Source organism: Scleropages formosus, chromosome 11, assembly GCF_900964775.1.
Source record: "Scleropages formosus chromosome 11, fSclFor1.1, whole genome shotgun sequence".
NCBI classification, from domain to species: Eukaryota; Metazoa; Chordata; class Actinopteri; order Osteoglossiformes; family Osteoglossidae; genus Scleropages; species Scleropages formosus.
In genome coordinates, this window is record NC_041816.1 from 23,679,770 (window position 1) to 23,699,253 (window position 19,484).

The 19,484-nt window shown below is 39.9% G+C and overlaps 1 protein-coding gene across 1 annotated transcript in view; it reads right to left on the bottom strand.

Moving 5' to 3' along the window:
- Window positions 1-19,484, bottom strand: part of LOC108940918 (leucine zipper protein 2-like) — a 64,868-nt gene that overhangs the window by 26,222 nt on the left and 19,162 nt on the right. Inside the window, exons 2-4 of the mRNA XM_029256463.1 lie at window positions 3,980-4,103; window positions 2,767-2,837; window positions 13-94 (exon numbers count right to left, since the gene is read on the bottom strand). Of these exons, the coding sequence (XP_029112296.1) occupies window positions 13-94; window positions 2,767-2,837; window positions 3,980-4,103 (277 nt within the window). The remainder of the gene's footprint in view (window positions 1-12; window positions 95-2,766; window positions 2,838-3,979; window positions 4,104-19,484) is intronic.

Below are 19,484 nucleotides of genomic sequence, written 5' to 3' on the forward strand. Positions count from 1 at the left end.
TGAATAACTTACAGTGGCCTGTTCTTTCTTATCTCTCTCTGTGGCTTCCTCCAGCTGCTTCTTCAAGGCCAGCTGGACAGACTTCATCTCTGCTCTGTGAGGAGAAACACACCGTTTTAAAAGGCACTTCCAGTAAAGTGAGTCGCATTCGCAGAACCCCTTAAAGAAATTAAATTTAAAATATTGAGTCGTGCTGCTGATGGAGGCAACTATCTATAATACAGAAAACTATGTTTGGCTGTGCCAGCTATGAAAGTATTGACAATATTTGAAGTTCTCAAAGAAGTACAAATTGACTTTGAATTTGAATTTGAATTGAATGTGGCATTGAAGTAATTAACATTTTCATATTCAAAATTAATGACAGCAATAAAAAAAAAATCCTCTCTCAACATGACCTCTAACAAATTATAAATATACTATAAATATGATAGAATATTTATATGAATAAGAATTCACAGTTCAATGGTAAAGCTCAGTTTTTAAAATTATTGTACAAAATAAAACAGCAAGCTGGATGTTCATTCTGATGAAGGAGTAACCTCAACATGCAATGTGAAAAACAAAGATTTTTTTTTTTGCTAAATTAACAGTCAAGTTTCTCACCCTGGAGTGCAGCAACATAGGAGGAAATGACAGAACCTTTTTCCTCTTAAGTTAACAGCTAATCTTTCTTTACTTATTAAATGAATCAAACCTCAGGACTTCTTGTGTAATACAGGGAATACTAATTTGGAAGAAATTAACAATTGCACCAAGGTTCAGGTACATTCCTAATTGCCATTAATTAAGATGCTACAGACAATGTTCTTGTTTAGTACAGGCTGACTACACACACACACATTTTCAGAACCGCTTGTCCCATACGGGGTCACGGGGAACCGGAGCCTACCCGGCAACACAGGGCGTAAGGCCGGAGGGGGAGGGGACACACCCAGGACGGGACGCCAGTCCATCGCAAGGTACCCCAAGCGGGACTCGAACCCCAGACCCACCGGACAGCAGGACTGCGGCCCAACCCACTGCGCCACCGCACCCCCAGGCTGACTATTAAAAAAGCAATATGCAATACACAGAATCTGAACAATATATCCCATCATTGTATTTACATTTACTTATTTAGCAGATGGGGGGCGCAGTGGCTTGGACTAGGTCCTCCTCTCCAGTGGGTCTGGGGTTCGAGTCCCGCTTGGGGTGCCTTGCGACAGACTTGCGTCCCGTCCTGGGTGTGTCCCCTCCCCCTCCGGCCTTACGCCCTTGTGTTGCCGGGTAGGCTCTGGTTCCCCGCGACCCCAGATGGGACAAGCGGTTCAGAAAATGTGTGTGTGTGTGTGTGTGTGTGTGTGTGTGTGTAGTTAGCAGACATTTTTCTCCAAAGCAGCATACATCTCATAGAGAACACAATGTGTTCATTACATGACTATGATAAGACACTAGGATGCAGATGCATGATTCTTAAGTGCACTTAGTTTATTTCTTTCCACCATATGAACCAATGTTCCTCACACAAGTAGCTGCATTAAACTTTATCAGAATATTGACAATTCCTGATCGCCTTCCTAGTAATTTTTTTTGAGATACATGTAAACATTCACCCCGTCCTGGGTGTGTCCCCTTCCCCCTCCGGCCTTACGCCCTGTGTTGCCGGGTAGGCTCCGGTTCCCCGTGACCCCGTAAGGGACAAGCGGTTCTGAAAATGTGTGTGTGTGTGTGTAAACATTCACACTATTTACACTATTTCTACTAACAACCAAAGGGACTGCGGGTAGCACAGTGGTTAGAGCTGCTACCTCTAGGTTCAAATCCCACCTGCTGCTGTAGTGCCCTTGAGCATGGTACTTACCCTAAATTACTTTAATAAAAAAATATCCAGTTTGCAGGTAGCTTAACACTGGAAGCCACTTTGGCAAAAGTGTCAGCTAAATGAAAAAAGGCAATCAGCCTGATGTAGTGTAGAAGAACCGATTCCTGCACACTAAAAATAATTGATTGCCTTCACAATGCGGGAGAATAAACCCTTGTCGCATTGTTATATTTTTTATCCTTTTTATAAATAAAAGTTAAGAAAAAAAGATTCAGTCTGTTATTGTGGTGTCTATAAAACAACACATCTGCTGTTTGATAGTGGAGTGTATGACAGTGCAAATAGTTTTCAGTGGCATGTTAAAGATATTCTTCACATCCAATTGCATACTACGATTTATTTTCTTGAATGCATAACTGGATGAAATCTTTTGTATTGGTTATTTACCCATAATGGTATGTATCACTTCAATGTCCCTCTTAGTGTACAATAAAAAGAATTTTTTTTTTTTTCTTAATTATAAAGCTGTTCTCTCCTTTGGTTCAACTGACAGCACAGCTATAAGTGTCTCTGAGCTGTGCAGGAAACTCAAGGCAGCAATGCAGTCTGTACCCAATAAGCACCATAGGACGTCTCCCATTTGCTGTCCGCTGAGGCTCCACTACTTGACAAAGGCAGAAATGCCAGGAACTGCAGGTGTCCAGTTGGACAGGTACGCACCAGGTGTGATGACTTTGGTCAAGTAGTAGAGAAGTGTCTTAAAAAACTTTTGCAAAGCTATGATGACATCAGCTTCCTGGTCCAGCTTACCAAAAATATTGGCTTCAACTAAATTCTTTCAATGGACATCAGCTTTGTGGTTCTTTGTCCGTCTGTGTTGCATAAGGATGAACCTTTCTGCCTTTGTATGGTCTTGGATGCTGAGCAGAAGCCAAAAACAGGACTGCCATAAACTGATGTACCTTTGTTTCTGGTTGAGTTCCAAAATTTTCTGGACATCATTCTTGGTCAATGCCTCTATGTTTTTCAAGACCTAGAGGACATAACGATAGAAACGTTACCTCTTCAGAAATCATCATTAGTACTGAAGCAAAGCATTGTCAGTTACTCATTGTGATCTCTGTTCATCGACCACCGAATGTTTCAATTTGTGCTTATAATATTTTCTGCTGTGCTCTGATAATGTATTTAGGTTGTTTCGTGGGCTTATATAAGTATTTGCATAAAGAATTCTGCATCTTGTTTACTGCTGTTAAGATCTCAAGTTTTGAAGACTCATCTTCATCAGGTAGTAACAGGCCCTTCTGATTAATTCAGCAAAAGTACTCGTTGAACTGAATCATGTCTGACGTACCTTCCATGTCTCATGCATTTCAATTTAGACTTTCCATGAGGATATGGAATATAGCTTCCCAGAAAGACCAAAGAACATTTTTCATCAGTCTTTGCATCTCACGGAACATGGCACTCTGGGAGGACAAGTAATGTTCCCTTGTATCTCCACAGGATGCCATAGCCCATCATCATCCCTAAGACATTGACTCTGCTTTGTTTACCAGATCTCTCTTCCTGTGTTTAACATAAAACCTTCATATTTGCATGTGCTTTAATTGCAAAATGTTCTTTACACACAATTTTACCAGCTAACATGGCATTTTATGTCAAATTCATAAAGTCATTTCAAAAGCTTGTATACTTACGTTGGATAATTTATTGTACAAAGAATGTTCATTTTTGAACATATACATTAAGAAATAATGTTCTAACATGAAATGTGAGTTTGGCTGACTGCTGGTTATACTATAAGTGTCATTGAAGCTTCCCATTGGTAGTGCTGGTTGCACTGTACTGGACCTGCATTGTTAATGTAAATAGGTACCTGTATTAATGGGTAAGTAAATTAATTATGGTCTGTAATCTGTTGAGGATAAACATGTCCACATGTTGACACGTAATCTTATGAATAATTATCAAGAAATGATCATGATGAACAAATAACCCATTTAAAGATACCCTTTAGTTTGAAAAAGAAAGGGATTTGATGTAGGAGTTAGTAATGTGGTTTTCACCTTTTGCTCTGTTGCTAAGTACATGGGTATCATGCAATGGTTCGATTGTGTTTGCAAGGCTCAGACAGTTTCCTGGTGTGCTGATTTTGAAGAGAAAGGACTACACCTTGACCTCAAAGTATCTTTTTGTGGCATCCCGCTCTTGTGATGGACTGGAGAGCTGGTGCAGAATGGCATTCCTCTTGGCAAACGTGTCCCGCAGCTTCTGTTCCAGCTCCACATTGCTCCGTCTGACACACAGCATTGAGAGAAGAAATGCATCCGTCACCTCAGCTCTGCTTTCTGGACAAACTGGAGAAGAGACATTGAGAGCAATGGCACACATGGTGCTGAGTCCTGCAGGTCACAGAAACTTAAGGGTGGAGCCGGACTGAGACGAACAGATTGCCCTGCTCTCTGCCATTTCCTTCCATTCTTTTTCTGTACTCCATCCATCAAAATTTCAAAAGCCTGCTAAGACCCCGTAGTATAGTTTGGAATCTGTTTTTCACACTGAAATCATGGTTTTATTTTTTATAGTCCCAAGTGTTTGTCTTCTGTGTTGCCTCATTGTACAGGAAGACGGAGGACAAACTGAGGCAGAAAAAAACGTGATAACAGGGTATGGCCTGTCTGAATGAAATCAGGGTCTGTAAGCAGTCCAGTGGTCGCTTGGTGGAGGGTCAGTAAAAGGACACTTTGTTCGCAGCATCTCCAGCTCACACTTGTAGATGTTCTATGTTGCCACAGCTCCACTCACCCTTCCATCCAATCTACAGAACTGTACATAAACCCCTTCTACTACCCTCACTCCTCCTCCATCTCCTTACATCCCACTTCAAAGTGACCTTGTTAGCTAGGGCCACCCACCCTTTAATGAGTCATACTGCAGCTACAACCTTCTTTGTCATCAACACTTCCATCTTTCCTCCACCTACCACCAACCAGCTAATCTGAAATATTTTTTTCAACGGTGACCATATAAGGAGAAAGCTGAGGAGAGTTTGCCAGGGAAAAGCTGTAGGGCCCGAAAGCAGTAGTCTGAGGTTGAAGAAGTTGTGTGTGGGGAAACTTTGTGGAGTTTTCCAAAGTGTTTTTAAGCTGCGCATGAGGATAGAAAGGATATGATTTATGTAGAATATAGCCTGGATGTTCCTAGTTCCCAAGAATGCTCGATTGTCAACTTTAAATGACCATCAACCTGTTGTTCTGATTTCGCACATCCATTGATGCATCCATCCATCTATCCATGTTCACCTAGAGCATAGAGTCATCAGGCAGATGACTGGAAGGATCAGTTCTTTAGATGACAAATAGACTCTAACTTTAGATGGTTTCAGTGAGAGCAACTGGAGCGAATAAGCACTAGAACAGATTTCAGTAACCCCACGGGCTGCTAATTAGCCCATTTCCCTGTTTTCACTCATATGTCATTGGAGATACTTTGCAGAGAGGGCTACGTCTGCTCACTCATGTCACTGATCGCAAGACTTTCCAAGCCACCAGTTTTAGTAATAGGTGCCAGCTCTCTGTCTCCATAACATATGTACAGTTGGTTTAAAAATAACGCTCTATTGCCGTACATCAGAACAAGGAGGTTTATTACACTCAGGCCAATTCAGGAAAAGCAAAGGGTATAATGGCAATAATTTTAAATGCTTATAAATAATGACCATTTTTTTGAACTCATAAATCTATAGTGCTAGGTTTGAACTACCATTAATCAATACTCATACCCTTGGCAATATGTGTGGCAGTCCATCTGTTTCCACTTTAACCAAGCTTGGATGGCCCCACAGAATCTGAGCCATACTTCAGAGCCACACTCTGGCAATTTTTTTCACTTAATCAGCAGTTACTTTTGTTCAGTTATTGCATTCAGGTAGGGCTGTGAAGTGCTGGAATCTAGATGGGCTCCAGCAAGCTTTGAATCACTCATCAAACAACCCTACTCTAAATGCAAAATTTTGAAACTGTATAAGAGAACAGAGATAGACACCTACTTGCAAGACCTATTGCCTGAAGCAGTGAAAATTAAACAGCATTTTACCATACGTCTCAGAGGCTAAGAGGAGAAACCAAAATTTCTATTGCACTGGAACTCCAAGAATGTGGTTGTCGCACTAAGAGCTTCCTTACACATGTAAATGACGTTTTAACAACACCTGATGAAATGTATTTCATATTAATGTTGATATAATAACTAAATAAATAAATACAATTTACCATTACAGTTGTGCTGTTCTAAGCATTTACTAAGAGATGGGCTATCTATTATTTCTCAAGGACTGCTGATTCTGCAAAATAAGACCCAACTTTTGACAGGGAAAATATGAAATTGCTGCTAAAAGCATTTTGTTACAAGAATTTTGCCAGGCTCAGCTTAGACGGGTTTAGGAAAACAGACCACGCCCCTCCCCAGCATATAACGTTAACAGACCATTCATATATCACAGCAGAGACAAACCATGGCAAAGAAATTAGAGCAGAAAGCATATTGTTTGCGAGTCCACCTCGCACTCATATAATATTAAATATTCAGCGAGGTTTTGATGAGCGACGTTAAATTTTTAAAGTGTCTGTATGAGCAGGACATCACCTTGCCCCTGCTGACCCTCGCACTGGGAAACAACAATAGGCCTCACTTTGCACCTGCTGGTTCAATAGCCGCTGGGTGCCTCTATTTCTTATTATCATGATCAGCACCTTGCCCCCTGTACATTCTGGATAAATCAGCTCTTTCTACAACAGTAACTTTCTCTGCAGCTCCCCTTCCACTATGATTCATTTGTGGGACTTGCTTATCTCTGCATTCATTGACTGCTGATGTGATGAGTTTGCCTGACATTCACTGCAGATACTGTTATTGGGAGTTTCCTTCCTTCATTGGCGTTTTCCAGTGTCATATTTACCGACTTCTATTTTCATCTACTTATCCCAGGCTACCGGCTTTTCGGACCTCACCTTTACAAACACCGCTATTATAATTGCGTTTTATAGATTACCAATACTGAGACGGACTGCCTTTGTTTTATCTCAAAGGCCAGGGGAACATCTCAGACCACTCAGTGGGTCTCTAATAATAAGCATGTGTTGCAGCTCAGGATTTGAGATTTGTTAAAAGAGCAGCAGTGAGTCTAATCAGCAGAACTAAAGCCAGCTGGGTGTCATCATCACAAAAGTGTTCACAGTGCAATTGTGTCCTAATTGGCAAACAACAAGCATCCACTGCTCTCTGTCTCATTTGATTATAGAGAGCAAAATAAGGTATTACAAAAAAAAAAATTAAAAAATAAAAACAAAAGTCAATAACTGAAAATATTCCAGCAGATTACTAAATTATAAATACAGGTCAGGTATTACATGCCCCTATTGGATTGTTTGTTTACTATAGTCTTTCTGTTTTAAAACAAACTCTTCACCGCTCTACCCACTGAGTTCGGCACACCTTAGATCTTGGTATGGGGTGAATGTGCTTCTTCTAGGTTTTTTCTTCGGCCCTTGTTAGTGCCCAAGGTGCTCAGTAAAGTACCAAAGAAAGTAAGAAACTATATAGAGAAGAATATTTACAGCAGTCCACACATTACATGTGCCATCACCTACAGTAAACAACACCTTCCTGAAAAAAAAAGAAAAAGAAGAAAGAAGTGGAAAATATATATATATAGCTCTATACATTCTTCTATGCTCTAAGTGATCATGGATAGATGGATGGATGCATGAATGGATGTGTGAAGTCAGAACAAAAAATTGATGGTCATTTAAAGTTTACAATCAAGCATTCTTGGCAACTAGGAGCATCCCCAGGATATATTCCACATAAATCATACCCTGTCCATCCTCATGCATAGTTTATGTATATATATATATATATATAATGAAAATGATTCCTTTAAATAGCCTCCCTTCATTGCTTTAGGATGGACTGAACCACTGACACCAAAAATAAGTATCAATGACACAAACATAAACTCGGTAAAACATTGACCCACAGATGTTACAGTTAAGACTTTACAATAATTTTGCGCACAAAAATAATTTTCTATTATATAGCAATTGACCCTCTTCACAAAATACAATGATTAATGAAAACCAATTAATTATAAACTTCCCCCACAATGAGTTTTCCCATTTTTCTCTCAACTGAGCATGTGCAAAACCGGCAATATTTAGGGCCCTATAAAACCACCCATCAGTGTTTTGCTTGGCCAAAAAAGTAAATGATATTGCTGGGTAAGTAATACAGTGAAGTACAAGTATAACACTGCCATGATGAGGGAGTGTTTGTGTGTGATTGGAGAAATATAGGCAAATCAGTGTGTGTGCCCCTCGAGTTAGTTTAACTATGGAATGAGTCTTCCCCCCCGACACAGACCTGCCCTCAGTGCTACCATGAATAAGAGTGCCCAACAAATAAAATGTTAACAAAAAAAGGGTGGACTCTAATGAAGATCTGTAATAGGTGTGGAACAAGCAACATTTACTTACGGCAGGTATTTATAAGACAAGCAGCATGTACTTTTTTCCTCGAAACCAAGTACCTCTGTCAAGGTATGGACTGACACCAACCCACACACAGACACACACACCCATACTCCCTTTGCAATTTTTTGCACTGCTCTTATTGTACTGATCAACTGTATTTTTTTTTTTGCTGCTAATAAGCTCAGTGCAAAAAATTGCAAAGAACAAGGAAATAATATATCGGCACCACTGCCTATATGAATTGATTTGTAAAGGACATCTGTAGGTCTGAATTCTCCATTTTTATCTAATAGCAGTGCTTTGCTTGATTTAACCTTAACACCTTCTCTATGGGGGGAGGGGGGATGGGGTGCGACAGATTGGTGTCCCCTCTTCCTTTGGCTGGGTAAGGCTCCGGCTCGCCGCGACCCCACTTGGTACAAGCGGTCGTTGACGATGGATGGATTAATTAACCTTCTCTATGAAGAGGCTCAACGAACACACGAGAAATGTTTAGGTAGTGGGACTGTATGAACGTACCTGTGGATGAGTAATTGAAAACTTTAACCTGATTTCAAGCAGTAGAAAATAAGTGCTCTATTTTATATTGCTTTACTAGCTAAGAACTACCCCAAATTAAAAAGTATGCCTATGTGACTGGCTGCCTGCACCACCGATTCAATGCTCCCTTTGTGAAACTTGTTTGTATGTACCATAATCATGTTGATTTCCAGCTTGCAGACAAAAGCCGTGATGTATTGCTTAATAGCTGGAATGATTACATGCACCTAGAGGATGTTATTGTGGTTTTTGCCTTAGAGGCTCAGTAAATGACTCTGGATTCAAGCATCTAATACATTGTGGTCAAGAGGCTCAGTCTCTTTTTAAATTACAAATGCAAGTTGTGTGCATCCAGCCTCTGGTGGCAAACAGCATGTCTCCAAACTGCAGGAACTGCCTAAACACATTTGTTGCTTCAGCTCTACAGTACATTTTCTAAATTGCATGGAAAAGTGGGCCATTACAGATGATTTAGCTGTGATTATGGGGGCCTTCAATATGTACGTACACGACTGCGACGGTAACAGTGACGGCAATGATGACTAAAATTATTACACCCTTAAAATGACCTTTATGTGCATCCAGTTATGAAACATATTTTAGCATATGCTGTAGCATAATAGAGCAATAATAATTCTTAATATTTAATAATTCTTCTCTCTATATCCTTACATTATCAAAATAAATGTTTTCCCACACTGTCTTTTTACTTTGCTTTTTAGCAGTTCAGTGAACATTGAGGGTGTCGGGTAGCATATTGATTAAAGCTGCTGCCTTTGGAACCAAAAGGTGTAGGTTCAAATCCCACCTCTAGCTATAGTACCCTTGAGCAAGGTACTTACCCATAATTGCTCCAGTTAAATTACCCAGATCTCTAAATGGGTAAGTAATTATAAGCTTAACATTGGAAGCTGCTTTGGAGAAAAGTGTCAGATAAATGTAAGACCAGAAGATTTAAGAAACAATTTAAAGCAAGTTTTCTCCATCCTTGAGCTGGTGACCTATTTTGTCACAACGAAAGCTCAGGTGGTGAAATTCAGTCTTGGCTGTGCATGTTACTCATGCCAACCTTATTTTTGCAACTACGTACACAATTTTAGCAGAAAGAATCATGCATAATAGGGGTACGGTGGCGCAGTGGGTTGGACCACAGTTCTTCTCTCCAGGGGGTCTGGGGTTCGAGTCCCGCTTGGGGTGCCTTGCGACGGACTGGCGTCCTGTCCTGGGTGTGTCCCCTCCCCCTCTGGCCTTACGCCGTGTGTTACTGGGTAGGCTCCGGTTCCCCGTGACCCTGTATGGGACAAGCGGTTCTGGAAATGTGTGTGTGTGAATTATGCATATATGAAAGACTTACAGTTTCAGTAGCTAACTGATGTATGGATGAGTGACACATTGTAAGTAGTGTATCTAGCAGTGTAAGTCACCTTGGTGAATAAGGTGTGTGAGCTCATAACACTACATAGAGTTCATTGGAAGTTGCTTCAGACAAAAGTGTAAGATATGTAAATATTTTATTTGCTGACCCCCAAAGGCAATGTATGGATGATGTATGATAAATGTTTGCTCTGAAACAATGTCTGCTCTGAAGTTTCAAGTTTTTGATGCATTGCAAAAATGTACTCCATGATTAAGAATATTAAAAATTGAAAATTCATTCAAGTTTTTAAAAAAAAATGAAAAATGTGTCTTATCACTTACAGATAACGTATTAGAACCAGGTAAGTATGAAAATCTTTTCAGTCGGCAAAAAAATGTGCTTTTTCATAAGATTCTCTAGAGTCGATATGGATGTGTGCATCCAGACAATAAAACTATTAGCGAAGCTCAGTGCTTCCTACGACGGGGTGAGCGGTGAGCCGCGTTGGGCCACAGTGGCACTCGGTTGTAAAATGTGACACTCCACTGTGGGGTGTCGTTGAATGTTAAACGCACAGCTAAAACATGGCGCTCCTTTATTACCTTGCCACCATCAGGCCTGTGCAGAGAGGTGATGCTGAGCACAATTAATCTAAAATTTTGAACAGGTCCAGGTCAGATGTAAAGGGGTTATTACATGTGGAGAGGGGACATTAGGAGCAACACTGACAGAAGTGGCTGCTGGTTACAGGGACATCCTATCTGGTGCTTTTTAGTGCTTTGCACTGCTGGGCAACACCGGTTTATATCTGTTTCTCTGCCACACACAAACTTGAGTCTTCTACTTTGAACTGAAGGAAGGATTACCCAAAAATTCGTCATGCACAACATTTACTGTGTGAAGCCCTGTTTGTGTATGGATGTACCATAAGGGTTTGAATTAGGGTGGAATCTGAAGTGCACTTTCATGCACATCAAATATAAGCAACATTCAGGTTTCCAATGAGCTGATCTGAGGCTTTGTAGAGAGCTGCTTCCGTTACCACGGAAAATTGACTGCATCAGTTAACAAGACTCGGCATGCTGGGTGAAGTATTTGATTTGTGCAGGCAGTTACAGGGCATGGATGCCAAAATACATTTGTGAAGATATAACTGGGAGGTAGTATGCAGAACTTCAAGCACATGGCTGAGGTTGAGCGTACAGACAATGCAGCACGCTAATCCACTACCCTTAGCCCACTGGTGTCAGAAGGGTGGTAGATCGCAATGGCCTGTGTGGCTACAGTGGCTTTGGATGTCACACCCGCATGAACATTTACTGAAGAAGCAGTAGCCTTATGAGAAGATCCAGGAAGATATTATAGAGTTAGGTGTCTGAGGTCAAGGAAGGGTAGAAATCAGCTTGGGCAACACCTGGCTTCTCTTTCCATGAGGTGTCATCCAATCACCTTGTACATTTTTAAACCTTTTCCAGGGCAAACAGGTGGATGTTTTGTTGATTTGTACAAGTTCAAACAAACAGTACCTAACCCGAGCAAACGCCTGAGTACTTTTTCTGACTATGATATGATTGAGTAGGCAGCTGAAGGCACATGAGAGTGCATGAGAGAAAAATAACTGGTGTTCCAGCAGGAGTCCTTGATGAACTATAGATTTACCATACAGGTGGTCCCCGATTTACGATGGGGTTACGTTCCGCAAAACCCATCGGAAGTCGAAAATATCGTAAGTCGAAAATGCATTTAATACACCTAATATACACCTCTACGTCACAGACTGGGTGATGCGGATCACTGCCGCTGCCCAGCGTCGCAGGAGAGTATCTCACCGCATATCGCTTGCCTGGGGAAAAATCAAAATTTGAAGTACGGGTTGTACTAAATGTCTATCACCAGCTCACCAACGTAAAGTAAAAAAAAATCATAAGTCGAATCATCGGAAATCGGAAACCACCTGTATGTAGCATATATTGTATATACCAATACAGTATGTGTTTACTTGAGGTTCCCCACGCAGACAAATGTGTTCTGTACCTGGCCCCTGTCCCACAGAAATGTGTTTTCTGCATACTCCCAACTGGACAAACACTTGTATACAGCTTGCTTCTATTCTTGCTGGCTTTTTTTTTACCCATTTCTAATATGAATGGTCCTGAGAGTGGACTGACCATGGAGACTCAATGGATCTCAGAGCAATTAGAGTACATAAAATGTGACAGGCTCTACAAGGCAAAGACTGTGGACTCCCAAGTGTTCTCAGCATTCCCTCATTGGACCTTGTCAGGACTGGAGCCTTTATTTATACATCTTTTCTTTCAAGCCGCCATCATCACAAACTCAAGGAGTTTGCTCTGCAGTGTTTTGCAAGTTCCAGCCCATATAAACTTGAAAGGTTAATTTTATATATGGTAATTTTGGTTATTTACGAATCTAGACTGGCAAAGGAAAATGGTGTGAAATCAATTGATATATTGTGTAGATAATTTAATATCTCCTCCTGATGGGATAAAAATAATTTTAGTTCCAAGTAAGTTTAAAAAGGCTGTATTATTATTTTTATAATACAATGTTCTATGGTGTCACTAGTATTTCTGACTAGCAGTTTTGACAGGGCTATTCATTGCGCAAAGAGTTTCTCAGGCATCTTTAACATAACGTAAAATGAATGATTTGCGTCCCAAAAGAGTTTGTCAGCTGCTTTTTTATTATTTTTATAAAAGCTCTTCTTTGTCTTGTTAAACATTTACTTCAACCTAAAATTATTTTTTTAACTTTTTATCTTTTCTCCAGGAAAAAAAAAAAAAGTGATTTAAATTAGCTTCACCAACTGACAGACTCTTTTGAGGAGGCTTGTATTTCAATGACAAAGGTTTCAAATAAATATATTAAAATATTTTTAAATTCTTCCCAGACCTTTTTCTGCACCTGGCCAACAGTTTGCTGAATAAGATTTAATTCTCCTCCTTTATGATGCTCTTTATAAGAACATGCGCAAACAGTCACCTAACATGTTTGAATTGCCATGGTAACCAGCAGCCTCATATTTTTAAGTGCAGCCATTCATAATGGCCAGACCTAACAATCACATTTTTTTGCACTGACTGGTCCCAGTGACATTTCCATCCTTTTGAAACCAGTATATCTATCTGTACCACACCAACTTTTCTCACTAATGGCAAACAAATTCCCCATCTTCAAAGTAAAACCCATAGAGTAGATATGCATGAAATGATTTTTTGAAGGGGATGTCCTATTAATAATTCAATTAACAAATATTGTCATCATAATTTCCATGCAGAACAATACAAACTGGAAATATTTTTGCTAATTCTATTCAATAACCTATGCATTGATATTTAATTCATTATACAGTAAATGTTCCAGAGATATTGATTAACATGTTATCTTAATGCTGCTTTATTTTCATTATATGTTTCCTCCATCTCAATATGACTGTGAGAAGCACTTTTCTCTCATATCTGCCATGGTTAAATGTTAACAGCAGGAAAATTTGAGCTGAAGGCCTCCGTAATGATTTTATAAACGATCCCCTGCTTTGTTGGCTGTCCTCCTTAACCAGCCGTCACAGCAAAAGACAACCTTCTTTAAGGGATTGTTATTTAATCAGGAACAATGAGAAAATAATCTGGGGAAAAATGAATGTCCGTTAAGATGCAAACAAGACTTTTCTCGTACAGCATTGGGTCACATTTGTATCAATTTGAGTCAGTAAGCTGATAATGGATAAAATGATGCTTTATGACCTCGGTGCTGGTCACTGAGGTGCCGTTGTCCTTTCCGTAGTAACATCATCAGTGCGTCTTAATCAGCTTCACCATTAAAGGACCGACGCATCGGATGGAGCGAAATGCGATCTAGCAGCGTTTGGTCATTTCGTTTAACTTTCCATTTAATGACAAAATTAATTATTTGTGATTTCCGATTCCATCTGTACAAAATTTTTTAATTTTTCCAGCTATTTCCACCGTTACCCTCATTTTTAAGCACCCGCGTCTGATCAAGGGAGGGATGTATGAAAATGGGCTGAAGAATGCTGGCAAGTGAAGCTTGTTGAACTGACATATTATTACTGATGCTTTTATTTCCAAGGTTTAATTGTGAGAATTATAGGGCAGTTTTCCGTAGTTACGGCACACACACATACACCATCTGAACCGCTTGTCCTATACGGGGTTGCAGGGAGCTGGAGCCTAACCTGGCAGCACAGGACATAAGGCTGGAGGGGGAGGGGACACACCCAGGACAGGACACCAGTCTGTCACAAGGCACCCCAAGCAGGACTTGAACCCCAGTCCCCTCAGAAAACAGGACCCAGGCCAACCCACTGTGCCACCACACCCCCTAGTTATGAGACTCTTTTCAATAATTCGTGTGTTAGCTGTCAGTATGCCAACAATTTCTGATTGGCCCAATGATGCCAATAGATATAAATCAGTAATGTCACGTCCACCACACAGCCCTCAGACCAGACAGCTCACCGGAATACACTCCAACTGGTAGTCCCAGTCAACCAATAGCTAGCCTCATTCTGCCATCATTTAATCTTCTCAGCTGCCAACAACTCACTAATTAAGGGAGATGATTAATTATTGAAATAATGACCATACTTAGAGGAGAAAAATCACACAGTGGAGTTACCGAACTCTGATTATTTCAGTTCATTCTTATATTTTATTTTGCTGTCACATATTTGAACAGCCACGGTAACAACAGTATCACAGCTTTTACCCACTGATATAACAATTCAACTTTATATATTTTCTAAAAATAGTTTTGTTGCTCATTGATATGTGAACCCCATGATGAGATTTCAGAATAGATTTAATACAACTGAGATTCAGAAGATAAAGCATTAGTGATAGGGGGTGACAGGTTTTGTAAAACGTTTCTTTCCCAAATATTTATTTGTACAATATTCTATACATTTGCATTTATTCCTTTAGCAGACGCTTTTCTCTAAAGCGACGTACATCTCATGAAAAATACAATGTGTTCATAACATTAGCAGAAAGAGAGACATAGATGCAGACGTGTGAGTAGCTGCATAAAGTTTTATTCGAATATCCAGGATTCCTGATCACTTTCCTAGTAAGAATTTTTTGATATATATATATATATATATATATATATATATATATATATACAGACAGTATATATATATATGTAAAGAGTATATATAAACATGTTTACATATCATACTACGTATTGCATATATACGTGTTTATTTTTACATTGTACATCCAGAATGCAGTTTTGTACCCGATCTGTCTGTCCACAAGAAGTCAGTGCCTTCTGGGAAGAGAATGGCAGCTAATCAGCATCCCTGATTCATGGTCTGCTGCAGCTCTGCTGTCTGTTTGCCCGGGAAATCACAGGTCACCATGTGACTAACATTTAAGAGCCGATTTCAAAGAGCAGCACCGCGCTCTCTGTTCGGTACCAGAACCTCCCAGGTGGATGAAAGGCCAAAGAAGCCGAGATGGTCTGGCCAAATTAGTCCATCCCTTACACTAGAGGAACACTGCCAATTTGTTCTGCTGCCCGACGACTCCCAGTCACAATCAGCAAATGACACAGCTCTGGTGTAAATCTTTCTTTTTTGCCGGGATCAGCAAGAAAGCTGGAATTACTCATAGAATGTATGTGTAAAAATAGGTTAATGTGAGCACCAAATACACATAGATCATTTCCATTGACCTCTATTCTGATTTTTTTTTTGTATGCCTATGGCAGGTTAGACCCAACTTCCTAACAGTTCACAAAACTATACTAATGGTGTTCTTTAAAATTTTTGAATTAATAAATCTTGCAGTAGAGGAAAGTTGTCTGTACACAACTGGATGAACACCTTTAGGCTATAGACAAGACAGAAAGTGGTTTTGTTGACTTGGATGATTTTTATTCACCAATGTTGATAACGATGAAGTTTGTTCTTGTTTCATAAGTGTCAGAGAAGTTTAGCTGATTTGCATTTACCTTTATTCTTTCAGCTGATATCTTTAAAGCAGCATGTAACATTTGTTATTTACCCCTTTATACAGCTGAGTAATTTTTACTAGAGTGGTTTAGAGTAAGTACCTTACTCAAGGGTATTGCAGCTGTAAATTGAACTTGAATCCTTTGGATCCAAAGGCAGTTATACTAACCACAACACTACCATCTATCCTTGACCACTAGCTGACATTTACTAATGTCTAGTTAATCATAATAGCAATAATAATAAAAAATGTTCATTAGCAAGTATGCTAATGACATGAATAGTCTTACTTTGTCTGCCCTCATAAGAATAACTGAATATCTGCTTTTAGGTTAACCCTTCAGTGGACTACACATACAATTTTTTACATACTTCTCACTATCTGCTTAAAATAATCATTGTAGACATTTATATTTTCATTTTACTAACATACAGTAGCATAGGCCACACAGGCACTTGAGCTAATGCTCAACTCATTTAATTGTACAGTTCAGTCTCCCTTTTACTTTGAACATGTTCCCAGCATAGTTAAAGGGGAGAAGATCTCATTCTGTCAGGGCTTTCCGTTCCATGCAGCCAGGATGTAAAAGTTACCCGGGAGGGGGGGCACTTAGGAGACAATTACAAGACATAGATCATTTGCTTTCTGCTTTGCTTTAATCATGAATTTGCTTTTACCCATTCTGATCACTAACCCATTTAAATGTAATGTGAGAAGTTTGAAATGTGCCCTCCAAATCTCCCTCTCCCTCTGCCTCAACCAGACCTGCAGAAAATCCCCATGCGTTATCGTATGTCGTATACCAGCTGCCTTATTATGTCTGCACCATATTCTCATACCGTCTGTTTTTTTTTTTTTTTTTCCGTGATGCATTAATGGGGCAATACATCGGCTCTCCCCTGCTTAATTCTACCGGGATTTGGCGTCATTCACATCCAACAGGTGTGAAGTGAACATGTCCCTGTGTAGTCTGTGGTAGTGTAGGGGTTAGTGCTGTTGCCTTTGGTCTCAAAAGCCAGGGGTTCAGTCCCCCTCTCCAGCTATAATACACTTCAACAAAGTATTTATCCTAAATACCTAGCTGTTTAAGTAGGTAAACAATTGTAGGTATCCCAGCCTTCTAAGTTGCTTTGGAGAAAAGCATCAGCTGAATGAATACGAAGGGATTCTAAACATCATTGTTTATTCTTGCAAAGTTTTTTGATTAGCACTTTGACTTCAGATTTTAAGAATGACAGTGACATTTCCTGCAATGCTGGACACAATAATTTGACCTTAAAACATTTATCATGTCAAAAGGTTTTGTATTGCATTGAGGGGACCCTTTTATTAAGGTGAATATCACCAATAAGACAAAGCAACATTCATATAGTGTTGGAGATATGTTGTTCAGTGAAAATAGTAAACATGACAAATGAGCAGCTATGGTGTGTAGCGGCAGGTGGCATAGTGTGCAGCGCTCATGTCCTGCTGAGAAAGGTTCTCTGAACTGTAAAAAAAAAAAAAACAAAATGAACCAACCACATAAGTGAGTAAAGTCATTGTAAGGAATTTAACATTGTCAGTTGCTTTGGAGAAAAGCATCAGCCAAATGAATAAATTACTCAGTATTTGTCTTATTGTACCTGTCTTTCCACAGTTTTTGTTACATCGTCAACGTTAAAGTGGCTCTTCATAGACGCGAAAAAATGTGAGAAGCTGTAGTAAATATTCACCAGCGTTTTCCAAAGACAAATCTGAAATGGATTTATTTAAAAAAAAAAGTTGTATATACAGAAGGTATAAAAACTATATGTAAAGTATAGTTTAATTGAGAAGTTCATGAAAATATCACATGAAGGAGGGGTCAGATTATAAAATCATCATCTTGAGAGGAGCTGAAAGGAATTGATGTATTATGTTTTCCTGCAAAGGGCAAACGCCATTTCTGTGATATAATGTCATTTTGGCATTAATGCCACTACTTACAAGATGGTCACCGAGGACCTCTTGACATGCAGCCACGTAATGAAAAATCTTGAGAAGAGGTGAATAACAGACAGCAACTAATTCCAGCCTCATCCCCTGCAAGGTCTCCACACCTCGATAAAGCTCCAACAGCAAAGGGGTGGAACAGCCGCCATGGGCTGTCATTACATTTCAATGTCACGAGCACCAGGAAACAAGCATCCTCTAATGCAGGGACAATTTCTTCCATTTCATCTATTTCATGTTAAAACGATCTGCAGTAGTAACCGTGTAGGAATTATTGATTCATAATTAATTAGTGGACATGGCCTCAAAGTGTATCTATATCCAAGTTATGATTAACGTTTATTTTTCACACTTCGAAAATTAATGACTGTCATGAAAAGGTAATGCATTTTAGATTACTCCAGTCTGGGAAAAAAGCATGTCTTAAGATATTAAGCGATATTAATATTCATGGTTATGTTAATGCAACAGGCTGGAAAATAAATGATAAAGCAAATTAGATGCTCAACCTTTGGACAACCTCTGCCACGCCAAATCATCCTGTCATTTCGACACAAATTGGAAAGCAGATTGTTGCAGGACTGATAAGTGTCTTTTAATTAAATGGATGTGTAAACAATCGTACAGTAGGCAGGCCAGGAGATAAAGACAGCACATGGCGCTGCAGAACTGTAAAAGATTTATAAAGCCGCCATGAAATGAACGCGCCAGTCGCCGAACGCTCGAAGCCAACTACAGTAATGTGATCTGAGGCAAAGAAAGTGGTTAATGTACAAGTATTTCATGAACTGTACAGCATCTGGTTACCCTGTAGCAGTCTTTCTGGAGCAGCAGAAGGATGAATTATAATTCATGGCATGAAATAGGTGCAGCAGTTACTCAACACTTGTAGCCAAGTACTGAAATACCATATAAAGCAAAGAAAGTGGTTACCGCACGAGTATTTCACGAGTGTTTTAATGTACTGTAAAGCTCTTGGCCGCCCCGTATTCCTCCCTTTGTGGAGCAGCAGCCAGGCTGATTGTGATTCATGGCTTGAGCTCTCCTAGGAGGAAGCGGGGGACATTCCCAGTGGCAGCTGCAGCACTGTGCCCATATATGAGGCTGGTGGCTTTGGCTGAGAGGCAGTTTGCTTAGCTTAATGTCAGCATCTCTTCTGCGTAGGGATGGGCTCTGCCAACTCTCGTTACCCTCTCATGTCATCTCTCATGACCACTGTCTCTGCAGCATGCAATCCAACAATCGCATTTTGTTTATCGCCCAATTACTGCTGCTTG